Source organism: Oryzias latipes, chromosome 14 (genome assembly GCF_053564925.1).
Source record: "Oryzias latipes strain Hd-rR chromosome 14, Olatipes_Hd-rR_3.1".
Classification (NCBI taxonomy): Eukaryota; Metazoa; Chordata; class Actinopteri; order Beloniformes; family Adrianichthyidae; genus Oryzias; species Oryzias latipes.
The window spans coordinates 18,875,807-18,893,830 of record NC_136250.1 but is presented as its reverse complement, the minus strand read 5'-3'; the positions used below and the strand labels follow the sequence as shown (position 1 = coordinate 18,893,830).

Sequence of the window (18,024 nt, the reverse complement as noted above, 5' to 3'; positions counted from 1 at the left end):
TTGGGCTTCCGTGTTCAAAACTCCTTTGGTCAGGCATCACTACATAAGTGTTTAAGTCTGTTTTCTGGCTCTATGTACAAAATGTGCGTCAAAGGTTAAACCAGTGGAACTTTCACCAATCACAGACTCAGAATGTGCCAACCTTTTGAAAATTGATCATGTTATAGGAATTAATGATTGCGTTTTGTAAGTCTTTCATACATTGGAATAGAGATGTGAAAGAATATTTACGAGTTTTTAACCAATTCGACATTTCGCGCCAAAACTCTTCCAATTTTAGGTGAATGCTTTAGTATCGGGTAGCAACAGCCCAGTGTAAACATCATGCTACAAGCGTGTACAAAAACCCGCATTCAGCGCGTTCTTGAATGCTTCACAAATGCTCATTGTGCATGTAGCTTTAAACACAGTTGCTACTTACTGTATATGTGATAAAAATTGAAATAAATAGGCTCATACGGTCACTACTTTCCTAACATCCACTAGAGGGCACTGTAGGTGCTACTGACAGGAATGCAGAAGAAGATGCACTGCTCAATGTTACGCCGGGTGTGACAGAGTTATTCAAAACATTTCTCCCAAAAGTGCGACTTATAAATGTTTTTTTTTTCTTTACTATACATTTTTTAGCTGCTGTGACCTATACTCCAGAGTGACCTATAAAGCGGAAAATAAAATAAAAATGATAATGATGATAAAATGAACTAGTGTAAAGTTTATTTGAACTTAATTAGAACTCTTGGATCAAATTTTTCAAAAATACTTTCAGGGTTAAAAAAAGAAAAAAAAACTTTTATTGGTTAACCTATGGAAAACGTTGCATCGCAGGTCATGTTTTGGTGGCTTGAAAAAATAATTACTGATAGCCACATGGAAAGAACATGATCAAAAACTCTTAGGAAGAATGAACGACTGGACTTGCACTCATTTTATTCCAGTCAGCAATGCGCTTGAGGAACCTGATAAAGCCTGTGTCCACAAAATGAAAGTGAAAAGGGGATTTTGGAGGATGCACACTGTCACACAAAAAGTACAAAGCAAAAAAGCAGCCTTTCTGTTTCCAAGAGATGAGTCCACCCCCCCCCCCCCACCCCCCCACACACACACCCACCCGCCTCTTAGCTCTGATCTGTTCCTCCTCTTAAATCAGAGAAAGCTGCTCAGTCCGTCACAATCCCCAGAGAAAGCCCACCTGTCACTCCACGCTGACACACGCTTTGATTTTTTTTCCTGCTTGTCCCCAGAATTCATAGAAACAAATGACAAGCAGGCACACTGTAGCAGTTTTTTTATGTGAAGGTCATCCTGGAGGTAATAATGAGAAATGTCTTCATTCCTTAATTTTCATTCAGATGAATAATTAGGTAGTAGTCTGACAGCATTTGCAAGGCCTTCTCTGCTAGTCAATGAAAATACAATTATATATTACTATTTTATAAACGTGTATTTGAAAAGAGTATACAGAAAAACAAATACATAATCAACTTTTCTAATAGCATATAACATCCACTTAGTGCATTTGCTGACAATCTTATCTTACTGATTTTGCCAGTGAGTCTATTTAATTTCATCATTCAAACAGCCATGAACACCTGGTGTCGCTTAAAGGATGAGCAGCACCACCTGGCTATGGCACGTCTTCGGGTTTGTGATAGGCAGTCAGGTGATGCATGTGTTATCAGCAGCCTTGCATCAAAATAGAGAACTACTGGCAGAGTTTGTGACAGAACCAGCAGTCAGTGACAGACTGCAACCATGACCAGTACCTAAACATCACACAAGGGTTCAAGGATTTCCAGACAAACTATCGGCAACCGACTCCACGGCTCCGACTAGAATGTCAGAGCACCATTGCAGGTGACTCCACTGACACCAAGACACCGCTGTGAACGTTTGAAGTGGACACAAGACAATGCAGCAATGGTCTACTGTCCTGTTTACTGATAAGAGTTGGCTCACCTTGCATAGACATGATGGTTGTCAGCATAGCTGGAAAAGGCGGGGTGAGCAATACGCCCTAGTCAACATGATTTCCAGGGTTCGCTTTGGTGGAGGAGATGTAACAGTCTGGATAGGCATTACCGATGACCCAGTCACTGCATTTTCTTACCCCATAGACATCATAGAACCCATCATCATCCTCCAATTCTACCAACACACCCCAAACTTTCTGTTCATGGATGGTAATGCTCCACCAAATGGTGCCAGAATCGTCACAGCTGGACTTCAGGAAATGCGAGTGCTTCATTTGGTATGAGGCAATGTTCCCTGACCTGAACCCTGTTGAGCACGTCTGGAACCAGCAGAAGCAAAGGCTTGGGTCTTCATGAGGATAGTAACGAGCATGAGACGTTCCTGTCAAGCTGTCACTGTGTCAAATAGTGGAAATACCGGCTACTGACATCGTCAACTTTTGTCATTTAGGGCTATCTTTATTTTTTTCTTAATTTTTAGGGTAATAAATATCAACCTCATAAAAATTGTGCTTTTCCTCATTCATCATTAGAAATTCAAATGGAATTTCTACAATTTCCATTAAAATTCGTACCAGTTGAGCGAGATGAGGAATGAAGGATATCCACACCGGTGAATGAAAACATTTAACTTTAATATTGTAATTACCCTGCTCACTGCAAGGTAAGTAGTGGTTGAGTTGCATTATGGGAGTATTATGTATAGTTTTGTCCATTTCGGAGTGTTTATCAAACTTTAGTGTTGTTAGATATAGCAAATATAGCAGTCATACACAGTTACCTGATACAGAGATTTCAAGGTGGTTTTTATTTTTGGTCAAATTATTATTTGTTACCGTGATGCGTTCATCTCTGTCATCTAAGTTGGCACCATCTTTCCTCCATGAGATTGTGGGTTCAGGGTGCCCGCGGGGGGGCTGGCACTCCAGTACAGCAGGCTCACCTACTGCAACCATAACGTCAACGGGGTTCTGCCTGAAGTCATCTCGTAAAACTGGAAAATACAGAAACAAGCAGAAATGTTGTCATTCAGCAGTTTCAAAGATCCAGTTTCATAAGAATTTACTTTTGCTGTTTTTAACATGTTCTTGTAGCATTATTTCTGATGATGGAGGACATATATGAAGAAAGTTAAGCTTAAAATGCCATTTCTGATTATTTCTTCATTCAAATTGTTGTGAATCAGGAGCAGATGAAATAATGCTGTTAAAGGAGAGGGGAAAGGGGGCGGGGTTGCTTCACACCAATGAAAAGATTATCAATATAAGATTATCAAAGTGGAAATTTAAGGGCTATGCCACAAATCCATTATGTACATTTTGCACATGTTGCATGGATGAAAACTGGACAAACATGAATATATGTGGAAAAATGAGAAAGGTTTTGGTCTTTATGTGAAATTTTCTCAGATGTATCAGGAATGAACCATGTTAAAACCACGGAAAAGGACAAATAAACTACGCAAAGAACACGTAAACCAACGTAGAACATAAACTGTGTGTAGTTATTGTGCTGTTTATGTCCAATTGATTAGTGATTTGTGTGTCAATGAGTCAATTTGAACACGAAATGAGCGTCGTACATGCAATACAAAAATCTGACCAAAACCCTCGACAGATATCCACACATCCACTAATTAGGAATGCAAGAGACATTCATAAATAACATATATCATGCATGTATTGCCACATGACATGAAATGTCATACATGGAAAATCTTCTAAATGACAGTGGTGGCTGGTATGCGTGGGTTTTCTCCGGGGACTCCTGTTTCCTCCCACAGTCCAAAAACATGCCTCATAGGTTAATTGGCTCTGCGACAGACTGGCGACCTGTCCAGGATGACCCCAGCCTTCGCTCATACGTTGCAGGGATAGGCTCCGGCAGCCACGTGACCCCGAAAACAGTTTAGAAGACGAATGAATGAATGAACAAAGTGGCTGTTTGACATGGCCTTTAAGAAGTACATGTGATCCTCTACCAAGTATATATTTAAAACAGGGCTAAAAAAAACCAAGATTATAAAGGAAAACAGGTGGAATTTAGAGAATCTTCTTTGTAGGAAGAAGCTGAAAATTCTTCAATTCTTCATTTTCAATTTCAATTTAATTTATATAGCCCAAAATCACAACAACAGTCGTCTCAATGGGCTTCGTACCGGTAATAGTAAAGTGAACATAAAATCACAAGGATGATGAGTATATAGAAATAATAAGGAAAATTCTAAACTGAACTAACTATACAGACTAAACTAAAATGGGCATCCCTGCCCTTAGACCCTCCAGCTTTCCTCTTTGAACTTATGTTTATCGTTCTTTTTTATATTCTCCAATTTTTTTTACCCAAGCAGTAAACTGAAAAAAAGCAGTTTTCTCAGCAAAAATGCATTTGTTTTGGTTTCCAAATTTTCTTTGTCACATCTCCACTGGCGCTTCCTGTGAATCATTAAGCAGCAAACAAACAGGAGGAATAATGAAGAAAAACAAAGTTTTTGTAAAACTCTAAACTTTCTGTCTGCAGTGATTTGGATGTCATCTGCTGCTGCAGTATTGTGTGCATGAGTGACTGCTGCTAAGCATTACCAGTTATAAATTACAATAAGACGAAAGAGGGGGTGAACACTTAGAACCTGAACAAGCCAAGGGATCTGTGCCAAGATAGCAGAACAGCAAAACTCAGCAGAGCCAGGTTGGAGTGAAAAGACCGGAAACAATGAGGGGGGGGGGGGGGGGGGGGGGGGGAGCATAATGACTCCCAGATGGTGGCAACCCATTCACCTCCGGCTACAGATTCATACGCAACGCTGCGCAGGCGAGCCAGAAACGATGAGAGCGGTGGAAACGGGAGAACAAATTAGTATGACCTTCTAATTGGAACTGTTGTGGCTCATGCATGTCTGTAAGCTGCACTCTCCTGCTCTGATCCGCTGAGAACAGTTGCAAATGGCTGACTGCAGTTGACTGAAGGCTGATGGGAAACAGCTGTCTGAACCCCCCCACGCCCCCCGCCACAGCACTGCCAACAAAGCTGTGTCACATGATAAAGGTTTTCCCTCATGAGACACAAAACATGGCTGAGGTTCAACCTACACAGGAAGAAACTGAGACCATCGCAGTTCTGGATGCAGCGCATGTGTGTGGTGCACTGATTGATTGACTGATAAAATCTAATAATTCCAAAAGCAGACAGATTAAACATCTGCTTTACTAGCATTGCGGGTCCAAATTTTTCCACAGCAATTATATATATAAATATATATATATATATATATATATATATATATATATATATATATATATATATATATATATATATATATATATATATATATATATATATATATGTGGATGTGGCAGTGCCAAGGGATGGGAACATCAGGAAGAAGGAACATGAGAAACTGGAGAAATACCAGGGACTCAGAGAAGAACTGGAGAAAGCATGGAAAGTGAAGGTGACAGTGGTGCCTGTGGTAATTGGAGCACTCGGGGCAGTAACCCCCAAACTGGAGGAGTGGCTACAACAGATACCTGGAAAGACCTCAGACCTGTCAGTCCAGAAAAGCGCCGTGCTAGGAACAGCTAAGATACTGCGCAGGACCCTCAAGCTCCCAGGCCTCTGGTAGAGGACCCGAGCAGGAGAAAACCACCCGCCGAGGTTTTTTTATATTTAAGCAATAAGAGATTTTGCCATGGAAGAAAAATTTTCATGATTTTTCAATGTGGTATTTTTTATGTGGCAATTTGAAAAACTAACATTTTGTCAACCCTTTGACCAGATGACCTCTGGTGTTTAAGCTTCAACCACGCAAGAAAACAATTCCAAATCGCCTGGTGGCCTATGCTCACACTGCGAGACATGTGATGAATAAATGACATGGTTTTTCACATCCCATGATGTAGGTGGCAGTATGCATTATTTTGGTTGGTTCGGCTATTTTTTCATTACATAACAAAAAATAACCTTGATAATAGAAAAAATCTACGAAGCCCCATGACCTGACATGGGTAAAGAATTTTTTTTTAATTTCCACGAAACAAAATTGAGTTCCCAAGCACATAACAGAGTAATAATACTAGCAAAAAAAGAACTTTAAAGACATTATATACTCTAGTCTGGAACTGAGGGTCAAATGCAAAGACTTTCTTTAGATGCTTTCACTACAAAGTGAACTTGTTTCTCAAGGTCATGATTGTCATTGTCATTTTTGAACATGGGTTAATAAAACATTTTTACAAACAAAATTAGCTGATGTCAAATCAAGTCAATTTTTTTCACTTTTTTAGCAGTTTTCATCTTTAAGTAAAATGTTTTTTCTGAGTAAATGTTTAATGAAAAAGGGAATTATGTTCATCCTAAAAACTCACTAATTCTGTCTCCGTACACAACTTGTTTTTATTCCCCATGTGTGCACAGGTGAGCTGCGTTTTTGAAGTGGTTTACAGCCCGGGCTCTTTGTTCAGTCAAAGCTGCCTTTACAGGTTTTTAAGTCAGCCCAGGTTCCCTGTTTACCTGCAGCTTAGCACCTCTTTCTTTTTTCTTCTTCCAAATAGGAATCTTACAGCCGCTATAAAGCTTTGAAGCTTAGCTTCAATTGTCTTGACCTAACAGTGTCTGATGAGTTATTGTTTCTCTGGAGCTTGAGCTTGTAAGACCCTCTGTAGTCGTCTTCCAATAATTCCTTTTGCATGTTCCGAATGAGGCAAAGCAGACTAGAAAAAAAAACCCTCATAATCTGCAGATAGTTGGAGGACGAGCAAATGGGTTTAATGATCACACTACATCATTGATGAAATAGATGTGTTTCCATTACACATGTGCAAAACTTCATGGAATTCTAGAAACGTTGAAGAAAACAGTTTCGCAATAACACTGTTTCCATTAAATCATAACTGTTGATCACGTAACTCATTTAATTTGAAAAAAAAAATAAATACCATTGCAGTTTTGCCGAATATGTCAGTTTTGATATGTCTCAAAAGCTACCTCCTCCAAGTGCAAAAACTTGTTTTTTCAAAATTGTCGTTTTTCCAATAGGCCAATTAATCATGGCAAATCCAATTTATGCACTTTTCTGCCTGTACTTTTCTCATCTTATGATCTTATTTTCACTTAAAGAACAGGAAGCAGTGAATTATCTCTTGGCAACTCAGTCATATGGGATAAAAAATGTGTGATTGATTTAAAAGCAAAGAAAAAAACTCATGTGAAATGAGAGAAAGGAAGTTAAAGACAACAAGACTTTGCAGAAACTTGCCAAAACAAGAACTCCATCCATAAAAAGAAATTTAAAAAGTAAATAAACATGTAGGGTAATCAAGGAAAATAAATCATAGAAACTTAAGAGGTACCCAAAGTAAACGGACTGACAAAAGAAAATACATCACAGACACAAACAGGAGGTGGCTGATGAGAATTCTCACAGAAATCCCTTTTATCCCCTTTTCCTCAGCTCCTTTCCTAAACCCAATGACAAATGACATGAGTCAAAAGAATAGAGACATGAGAGGAAACAAACAAACAACAGACCAGCTCAGTTGCAGGATTTGGCTCCATCCCACAGCTTCATATGGAGCCCTAAACATGACATCCAAAAAGAGTAATAATAAATAGTTCCCTCAAACTAATAATTTGCGGCAATGTTTTATTTTTTTTGTGGGAACAATTTAATATTTTGCAGTTACAAATTAGTATTTTGTGTACACAAATTAGCATGCCGTTGCCACAATTTAACATTTTTTTGGCATATTTTAATATTTTGTGGGCTCAAATTAGCATTTTGTGTACACAATTTAGTTATTTTTTGTCAAAACATAAGCATTTTTTGCCAAAAAATAAGCATTTTGTGTACACGAATTAGTGTTCTGTGTAAACAAATTGAATCGATTGATCCGGCATCTTAATGCTAAAAATGTTCACATGTCAACATGTACACAAAACAGATAGTGTTCACGAACGCATACCTATGCCTTTAAACCAACTAGTATGAAATCTTTCATTCATTCAATCATGCAAACTCTAAGTGCAAAGTGAGCTAACACCTGTGCTCAGGTGAGTGTTTATGTTCTTCTAAAATGGATGGTGGAATGTGAAAAGAAGGAGGAGGAGCGCCCAGCCACCCCCACACCCAGACCCCCGCCACAGCAGCAGCGGCAGCCGGAATTCCCCCAACGCCACACGGGAACAGGCTGGGAGCGACCGCCCCCCGGGCGACCAAGACCGCCACCCAGGCCAGGGCCAGCAGGACCGCCGCGAGGCCCCCAGAGCCAGAGAGCAGGGAGGCGCAGAGGGAAAGAGAGCGCCGCCCCAGCCCAGCCAGGAAAGCAGCCCCCCCGCCGCGCCGGAAGAGGCCAACGCAGGGCCCCACCGGAGAAGGACGCCCACAGCCCCAGACGAGCACCCTACCACCACCCAGGAGTTCCGGGCATCCCCCCGCCCCAACCCCAGGTACGAGCCAGGACCCCCCAAGGGAGACCCGCTCCGCACTCCAGGCAGCCACCCACCCGGCCCACGGTTGGTCCAGGGAGGAGCAAGGCAGGGGCCCGTGGCCCCCGCCCAGGAGGGGGGAACCCCGGGGAAAAAAGGGTGGCCCACAAGGGGTGTTATAAATATGGCCCGACCAGGCTCGGCCATGTTGGAAGTTTGGCGGGGCCCAGCGCTCAGGGGCAAGGACCAGGACCCACCCCCCAGGGACACGAACACCCCAGGCTCAGGTGTAACATGAACCCCCCCACCGTGCGGAGAGAGCACCGCCGGCACCGCCTCTTATTGATACTTTTTGAGACGAAAAATAAATAAATAAATAAATAAATAAATAAATAAATAACAAATTAAGAAAACGAAGTGTTTTATTTCCTCATTATGCAACAATATTGTTTTTTTAACAAAACATTTTACTTTATAAATTTTTCCACCTTAAAAGTAGATTACATGAAAAAAAAGTTATTTAATGAAAAATAAACAGCAATGTTTTGACATATTGCTGTCATGATGTAAATATAAAACAAATAAAATAAACTTCCAGTGTCGCAAGAGTCCCGACACCGCGACTATTGCTGCTTTATCACACCGGGGATCAAAAATCCCACACCGTCACAGCTCTACTCTAGAGCGGTTTTATAAAGAATCAGTCACTGTTATTCTGGGGGAAACCTTTTATTACTGTTCTCCTTCACTCCGGAACACTAAACATGAACGCACCCCCAACACTTGCGCGCGCTCTCACTCCTCTTGCGCGGCACGCGCTCCTTCCTCCTACACACGCAGCATGCTGACACACATACACATACTCATTCTACAACACCTATACAGTTACTTCATTAGTTAGATAGTTAGTAGTTAGTTGTTACTGTTATTTGTTAATAAAGAATTCTGTGTTGTAATTATGAATTGTATTCATTTGCGACGCGGCCACCGGGGTTTTTTTGTGTTGGTGGGGGGTCTGCGGGTGCGGTTAACCGAGACACCGCGACTCCTGCTGCTTCATCAAAAATCCCACACCGTCACAGCTCTAGTTTATATCTTGTGTGACACAAAAAAAAATGCGACTTCTCCAGTACCGCTTGCAGAACCGTTGAGGTCAGATCTTACGGATACTGGGGTCTTGAAGAATGTTGCCCCAGGGCTCGTTCAATACCGGGGCTCGATACCCATCCCTACTTAGCAGACTGCAGCGATAAATTAAGAGAAAAAAATCAATAAACGAAGGATGAATTAGAGCACAGATATAAAAAAATAAAGAAATATAAAGATACAAAAGGTAATTACTTAGCTTGTATTCATTTTTTTGCAAACGTTTAACTGTCCACCACTATATTCCATATAAAGCCTGTGTAAAAAATTTGGAAAATCATAGTTTGTCATACATACACACATGCAACATCAGTCACATACATTAAACACATTTTATGTATCTATTCCAGTATTTGTCCTTGTTTTAGGACAAAGAAAAAAATAATTTCCTGATTAAAAACATAAAAAATTGTCTCTGTTGATTTTGTTTGTCTCTTTGGTCCCATGATCAACTACTGACCTTTACCCTACATGTCAGTGGATGACAGCTGGGATCCATCCCAGTGCCCCCATGACTCCGGACACCACAGAGCAATAAGACGGAGGGGATGGATGGAGGTATGGACAAATCTGTTGTCAACAGACAACATCTTGCTAACTCCTAGTTTAGTTTGATTAGAGCTTAATTAGCATTTGGCAGCAGCATGGGTTAACCCTATAAAGGCTGTATCACACAGCCTCTTTGTACATTCTGAGCATATTGCACGGATGAAAATTGGTCACACGTGAATACACGTGGAAAAAGTGAGAAAATTTGTGGTCTTTACGTGAGATTTTCACAGATATATCATGTATGAACCATGTTAAAACCACAGAAGAAGTACAAATAAAACATGCTAAGAAATCAACGTAGAACATGAACTGTGCGTAATTATTGCGCTGTTTATACGCAATCCTTAGTGATTCATGTGTCAAATACGTAATTTGAAGGTGAAATGTGTACCATATATGCAATATAAAAGTTATACATCGGTGCTACATGCAGGAAAAGTCAATTAGACATATATGGACACATGTGGGACAATCGCGGAAAGTCACAAATTTCCGCACATCTCGCTAAAAACTTGGACAATTGTGTAGGATTTACGTAATAATTGCGTTTAAACCATGTTAAATATGCATAAACTGCTTAATTCTCAACCATTCAAAAACTTTGAACAGCTTAAAACCGAATTCACGTAAAGACCCGTCGTCTGAATGCAAGAAACACTTACAGTATGAATTATGAATATCACGCGTGTATCACGAAATACACAAATTTCATATGAAAATGCGCAAAATTGTATATAGTGGCTGTGTTGCACAGCTTTAACAGAAGGGCTGCTGAGTTGGCCTGATCTCTAAGAGTTCTGGTAGTTTTTCATTACCGCTAAGGAGGGTCTAAGGGCAGGGATGCCCAGTTTAGCTTAGTCTGTTTAGTTTACTTTAGCCAAGACCTGTTGAATTCCATGACTTCATGTTCTTCATCATACTATACAATTACGTATGAAGCCCATTGAGACAACTATGTTGTAATATTGAGCTAGATAAATGAAGTTGAATTGAATTGACTCTGAACAGACCAGATCTTTGATTAAAGAAAATTGTCAAAAATACGCAAAGGACAATTCCAAGTTCTTCAGCAGAAAAAACACGTATTTAAGACAAGAATGAAACTCATAAACCCTCAAAACAAATAAATTCTATCTATATATAGTAAAAAAGTAAAAATGATTAATCAAATATATAATGATAGAAAACAATATATAAAAAAGGACAAAAACAATACTATCAGTGACTTATGGCAGTATAGAGGTCTATGCTGTAGTTCAAACCTAATCAGGTAACTCGTTGATTGAAGCCTGTCATTTTTAGCTCTTAAACAAAGTTCACACCACCCTCTGCAACACACTTTATAGGGGCCTCTTCAAATGAAAAGTCTATGTAAATGCGCGTGAATGTGTGTTCCAGGCTTCCGACGAGGGCCTTTATTTATGACATGATTTCAAAAGATAGACCATTCACTGTCGGTGCGCCTTATAGTGCAGAAATACAATATTCAGTTCGTAAATGTAAAAACTTGGAAAAAGTAACAAATACAACCTTTGAAAAACAATTTTTTTTATCCAAGCAGATGTGAAGGATTTGACTTTTCTCACAATCTATTTCTGACCTCTCCTTGTCCCCTTCCCTCTTATCCACCATGCACCCTCCTCCTTTATCAAATCTTCCTCCTCTTCCTCAGATGGAGCTGCAGTTTGGAGCCGCAACAACGTTGCAGTCAAAACAGCTGCTCTGCAGAACAACCACTGCATGCAGCTCATGCAAAGTACTTGGGAAAGTATAAAAACACACACGCACACAAAAACGTAAAAAGTAAGAACAACCTCGCAGTCCATTGCACAAATGTACCAAAACCAACATGATATGAACCTCAACCACAAAATGTAGTGCATATACAGTCCGTATAGTTTACGGTACACCCATACACTTAAACATGCATAAACTCTGCAACATGAGAGCTGTTAAACACACAGAATTCAGAAGATGGTGCACACTAGTTGTAAAAGAGGCAAAAAAAATCTTTTCCCTGTCTTCCCTAAGCTCCTCTATTTAAATTTCGTTTTTCTCAAATAAATCATTACTCAAAGAAGTCCCAGGGCAAGCAGACATTTCTGCATGCAGAGCCATAAATCTCTCTTATGTTTGGGCGAGCCAATTAGCGCAACACAGTAGCTCACTTACAAAAATAAACCTCCCAGTTGTGATATTTATTGGGCGTTTTAACTGCTTCTTAAGTGAAGTAAGACATTAAAAGCTACTAAAGTAGCTGATGTACTACAAATACACAAAGACCAGATGTCCTGATTTTAGAGTTCAAATTTGCTCACCGAACGGGTCAAAAACAGTCCTTTACAGGCCTGGTTTCTACTTCAAAGTGACTTGGAATCGCTCGGGTCACACCGATCGCAAGGCCATCAGAGCGGAACCACCCCGATCAGTGGGAAATGTAACACCTGCCGGTGACATCATCCGCGGCTGGAATTTTATGGCCATTGTGCAATCGCGTGCAAATTGTGTCATTTAACCTGGATCTTATTGGAGCGATGAGAGTATGCGATGACAGAGCAAACTCTGTCCAGAAAAATATATCTTTTTAACACTGAAGGTGATGAAGAATTAATTGAAGAAATTACGAAATACCTCACTTCACACATAGACACACAGAGAGACAGTAGCCACCTTTCCATTGACTATGAAATGCACAACTTGGATTTGCAAAAATAAAAGTGCCTAATAGAGACACAACAATTTCAAAATAACTTGCATTTACCAAAAAATAAAAAAAGCGTTTGCACTTGGAGGTGGTTTTTAAAGGTGTATCGAAATTGACATATTTCGCAAATATGTCAATTTGTTGGTCACGTGACCAACAACCGGATAGCAGTGCGCTTCTTGGTATGAACTGGTTGCCTTGAAACTGGACACCAGACGCCACAAGAGGTCCCACACCATCACACAGCTCATCAAAAGTTGATCGTGTCATGCGGAAGTGTTCGATCTGTAAAATCACCAACCACGATTTCTCAAAATGGCTTCATCCATAGCTGTTCCCATGTGACTTCTCCTTTGATAGATGATGATAAGCGCTAGTGCCATGGCAGAACTTTGAATGTATCTGCTGTAAATCAAAGCACTCTTTACGGCCTTCGCCATGTTTTTATCAACTTCTGTTTATTTGCATAATTATGATTTAATGTAAATAGTGTAATTACAAAAATGTGTTTTTTCCACATTTCTAGAATTCTGATAAAGTTACTGGAAAGATATATCTTATATCTCAAATCTTGCAGTAGAGAATACGATTCGCCTATGTTTTGCCTCTGAACAGACACACCCCCTCTGCCTTTCATCTACACTTTCAAGAGTTAAAAAATAAATGCTGGAGATAGTCATGTCGTTTGAAAGGTATGAACGGCACTCAGAAGTTTGTTGCAGTCATCGGTGACAGTCTCAAGCAAAACCAGCCAACATTAGTATGAACTGGACTGCACGATTGTGGATATGACTGATGACTGATCACGGTGAGTATAAATCGGGCCATCCATACGTCACTACCAAATCTGAGTCCCTGATGGGTCAAAGTTCGACTGGTTTCACTTTCAACATCCAATGGCCACGCGTTCTATACGTAAAGCCTGATAACAACTGTGGACAATTACGTAGCTACACGTGAACGCAAGAACTGCGGGATGCTGAAACACACATTTACATAGACTTTACATTGAAAGTGGTCACATTTCAGAGGGCGGTATGAACTTAGCTTTGAGTTTATGCAGGTAGGCACCATGAAGGGGATTGTCATCATGGATAAACTGGTTCATCAATTTGTTTTTTCAGCTCTGATGCTCTAATCCTATTGATGTACGTTTAGTATATATGACTCATCAGACGCAAACACTAAAACCACCTGAAGGGACCTCAAGTTTAATCTCCCCTTCTCATCCTGTCCTTCTGTAAGAGCCTGAGTAATACTGGGAATAAGCAGAGCAAATGGATATGAAAAGACCGAAAGGCCATGAAGCAGATTAGAGGAATTAATGTGGTGGCAGAAGAGCCGGGTGAGACAGAGGCTAAACAGCTCTGGTGAAGAAAGTGGTGGGTTACTAAGAAAACTGCTGTTCTTTGATCCTTTATGCACCACAAAAGTTAATTTTGTTTCAATATATTTTTAAATGCTGAAATCATCTAGCTTTTATATGATCATTATAATTTGAGATTTTAAATCTTCAAATCTTTAAATCATAAAACTGAAGTCCCACGCCAATCATGTTATGATTTTTTTTTCAAAGTGTTCTCAAAAGTCTTTTGATTATAATTGTTCTGTTTTTAGCCAAAATTAAAATAAGAAAATTGATTTCTAGATCATAGTTTCCACAGAGCAACATTAGAAATTCCCCTCTGAGTTGTGGGTGGAACTGTTGGTGCAGAGCAATCCCACCCCTCTTCCCCTCGCTTTTGCTGAGAGCTCTCCATTTACACTTTCTCCCGCTAGCTTACTGCGTCTCACAACCCCATGCTAACATAACTGGTGCAACAAAAATGGCGAGCAATATTGGAGCTATCCAGCCGTACAGTTTTGAGCCAGATGCCAGCTCGGGTGAGGTAAACTAAGACGTACATGGATCAGGGAGCTTATGTATGTCACAAATAAACTATTTTTCAAACTGCATTTTTTGTCTGCTCCAGATGTGAAAAGAGAAATTTTCAGAAATACAATTTTAATCTTAATCTTCTTTATGTATGCCCTCACTTATCAGAAAAAAGGCCTCAAGAACATGTTAAAAACATCAAAAACATAACTTTCATCAGAGTGGATCTATAAATTAAAACACAAGTGCTAGAAAACTGTCAAATATTTACTGCACACATTGTCTTTTTATCTATGGGCTATTAAGGGCTTTTATTCACACATATACTGTAAGCTTTTCATGTGCTTTGGAGTGAAAAACTGTCATCAAGAATATTCATTATTGTTGGCTGTCATTTCAGCAAAATACCACAGCTTTAGCAAACAGCAGCTCTGTGCACTGAGCTCTTTTCAGACAAGTAAAGGTCACACACCTGAGAAACTCTCAAGTCCCAGCCATCATGGATAATGAAGTGAGGTTGAGGTCAGATCCTAGTGGGCTTTGATGCCATATCAGTCAATATCCTTGTTTCATCTTTTTTTTTTATGACTAACTCACATACCCTGCCTCTATGCAAGTTTTCTACAATTAGAAACAAAATATTTTGGTATATTTCCGATGTGCAGCTTGTTTTTGCGCATCAATTACAACCTCCTTATTAACACAAAAGATGTTGCTCAGATAAATAAATAACACACACTCTTTGACACACCGTAACTCTTCGACCGGTCACACAATCAACTTGAATCAGCCGTTTCTGACTTTTCAGATCGGGTTTGCACTGTTATGCAACACATTACGAACGCAAAATGTTCCGTAATGGCGTAAAGCCACTTTACTCCACGACAGATTCAACTGATTGGTTGCCTGAACAGGTCACTACTGTAAATTGTTGCATATCAGCGAAAGGGTGCTTTTGTGCACTTCAGAAGCCGCTGGAGATACGTTGATTATGTGAACAGTTGAAGAGTTACAGTAGTCAAAAGAATGTTAACACAAGCTAAAACTCGGAAGTTAAATGGTTAAATAAATCAACAAGATGGTACATTTAGTCAACTAAATTCTTGAATCAGTGCCAAAAGTTATTGAAAGCCTTCCTTGTATCTTTCATGTTTCCATAGTGTCAGAGTTTGGCTCCCTTGGTAGCATTGCTAAAACACTGGACAGCAGTTACACTACAATGATCCAGCATAGCAACTCCATTGCTAATTCTGAAAGTAACATTTTCAAAATCTTAAAGCTTTCAGGATTTTTACAGATTTACAGTAGTTTAATTTAAGGATTTTTAAGGCCTTTTTTTCAGAACATCTAAAATCTAATTAGCAACTAAAATGAAATAAACAGCTGGTGTCTGATGTCTACACATCTGCTCCGACTGCCTTAATCACCATTGTGCCAAGTTCCTGGGGTCCACCATCTCACTGGACCTTAAAGCCTCGTTTCCACTGAGCAATACGGTCCGGTCCAGACCAGTCTGGTACTTTGAGCATTAAGATTATAAAATGGAGCCATTGAGCCAGACCAAACCATACCAAAATTGGGTCCCCGTTGGTTGTAGGTCCATAGAAAAATGAAGAAGACCAGTAAGGGTGGAGCTGCTGTTGAAACCTGTTGACTAGCTGAAGGTCATTACGACAAAAGAAAGCTCCAGGAAATCGGCTGTATTACTCTTCGCCACCCGCAATCTTATCTCAAACAAAAATAAATACTTTTTTAATCCAAAGTACCAAAAGCAAAACGGAAAAAATGAGCTCCTGAATGACCTCCATTGTTGTTGTTAGCCATATCCCTCTAGCGCCGTGAGATGTTGTACTTCTTGCGCTGTCCTTACATCCCTATTGCCAAGCCATTTCTTTATTTGCAATTTTCTCTTTTCCTGCACAGACAAGCTTGAGATAAATAGCTAGCTGAGGTTAACAAAATGTATGACTAGTTGACGACCTTATGACACAGGGCATTCTGAAAAAATTATAATGTAAGACCCATTCACCGGAATTTAAGACTGTTTAATGATGAAATTAGTTAAATAAGACATTTTAAGACTTAATCTTTGACCTTTCACAGTTTAAAAGTCAGAAACCTTGTTGTTCTCCAATAATTACTGAGCCTGTGTCCTGACATTAAGATATAAAAATATGTCTTGTTCCCACAGATTAATATCTTGCTCCCACAGGATATTATGTCGTTCGCACGAAATACTATTCCGTTCCCTCGAAATGATTAACTCGTGCGAACGCAATAATTATGTCGTTCGAACGCAATAATTAATCCGTTCGAACGCAATAATTATTCAAGTCATAAGTCATTCACGCGGATATGCTCTCTGTACGCCGGCAAAAGCCGCTTTCAGCGGCAAAAGCCGCTTTCACACACAGACAGAAATGTGAAGGTATCTGCTGTAAATCTATGACGTAAATTCATAACAGGATATGATCGGGTAGTCAGTTAGCATGTATCCTTATAGCCTTCGAATGTAAAGCAACTGACTGCTAAAGTTAATAAAAGACAAGTCCTGAATATTATTATTCCTATTCGACCCTAAACTACAATATCAGCTGTCTGACAACAGACCAGACAGTTGCCCAAATGCCGGCATACATCAAAGAGCTCTGCGGCGGAGCTAGTAGTAGCCTAGCAGGAGCTATCGTGTGACAAAGCAGCCTAGTTATCATAAATGTTTTGATATTTTTCTTGTGTTCATTGAGACAGTAATAAAGTGATCATTTTTGTTTTTCATGTTCCTTTTTTGAACGAATATGGGTCACAGAGACACGGAAGTTGCTGCTGAAAGCGGCTTAGTTTTGCCGACGTACAGAGAGCATATCTGCCTGAATGACTTATGACGTGAATAATTATTGCGTTCGAACGGATTAATTGTTGCGTTTCGAACGACATAATTATTGCGTTCGCACGAGTTAATCATTTCGAGGGGACGGAATAGTATTTCGAGGGAACGCAATAGTATCTTGTGGGAACGGAATAGTATTTCGTGCGAACGACATAATAACCTGTGGGAACAAGATATTAATCTGTGGGAACAAGATATATTTTTATATCTTAATGTCCGGACACGGGCTCCGTAAATAATAATAAAAAAGTACAATAACTGTTTATGAGTAAACTGCAAGCAGGTAAAGCAAATCAGCATGAGCCGCCATCTAGAGTTGAAAGATGGGATTACATAAGAATGTTAAAGAAAAAGTCTGACTGCAAACAATGTAGTGATGAGTGCACAGAAGCTAAAATTCATGTAACTGGAACCAAATCTTTCCCTGGCGTTTCAATTCGAAGTTAGATTTATTACACTATAA

The 18,024-nt window shown here is 39.7% G+C and overlaps 1 protein-coding gene across 3 annotated transcripts in view; it reads right to left on the bottom strand.

Moving 5' to 3' along the window:
- LOC101156600 (roundabout homolog 1) overlaps positions 1–18,024 on the bottom strand; it is a 119,339-nt gene that overhangs the window by 29,438 nt on the left and 71,877 nt on the right. For all 3 annotated transcript variants that reach the window (XM_023962573.2, XM_078930639.1, XM_078930640.1), the window contains one exon: positions 2,810–2,967. In XM_023962573.2, the coding sequence (XP_023818341.1) occupies positions 2,810–2,967 (158 nt within the window). The remainder of the gene's footprint in view (positions 1–2,809; positions 2,968–18,024) is intronic.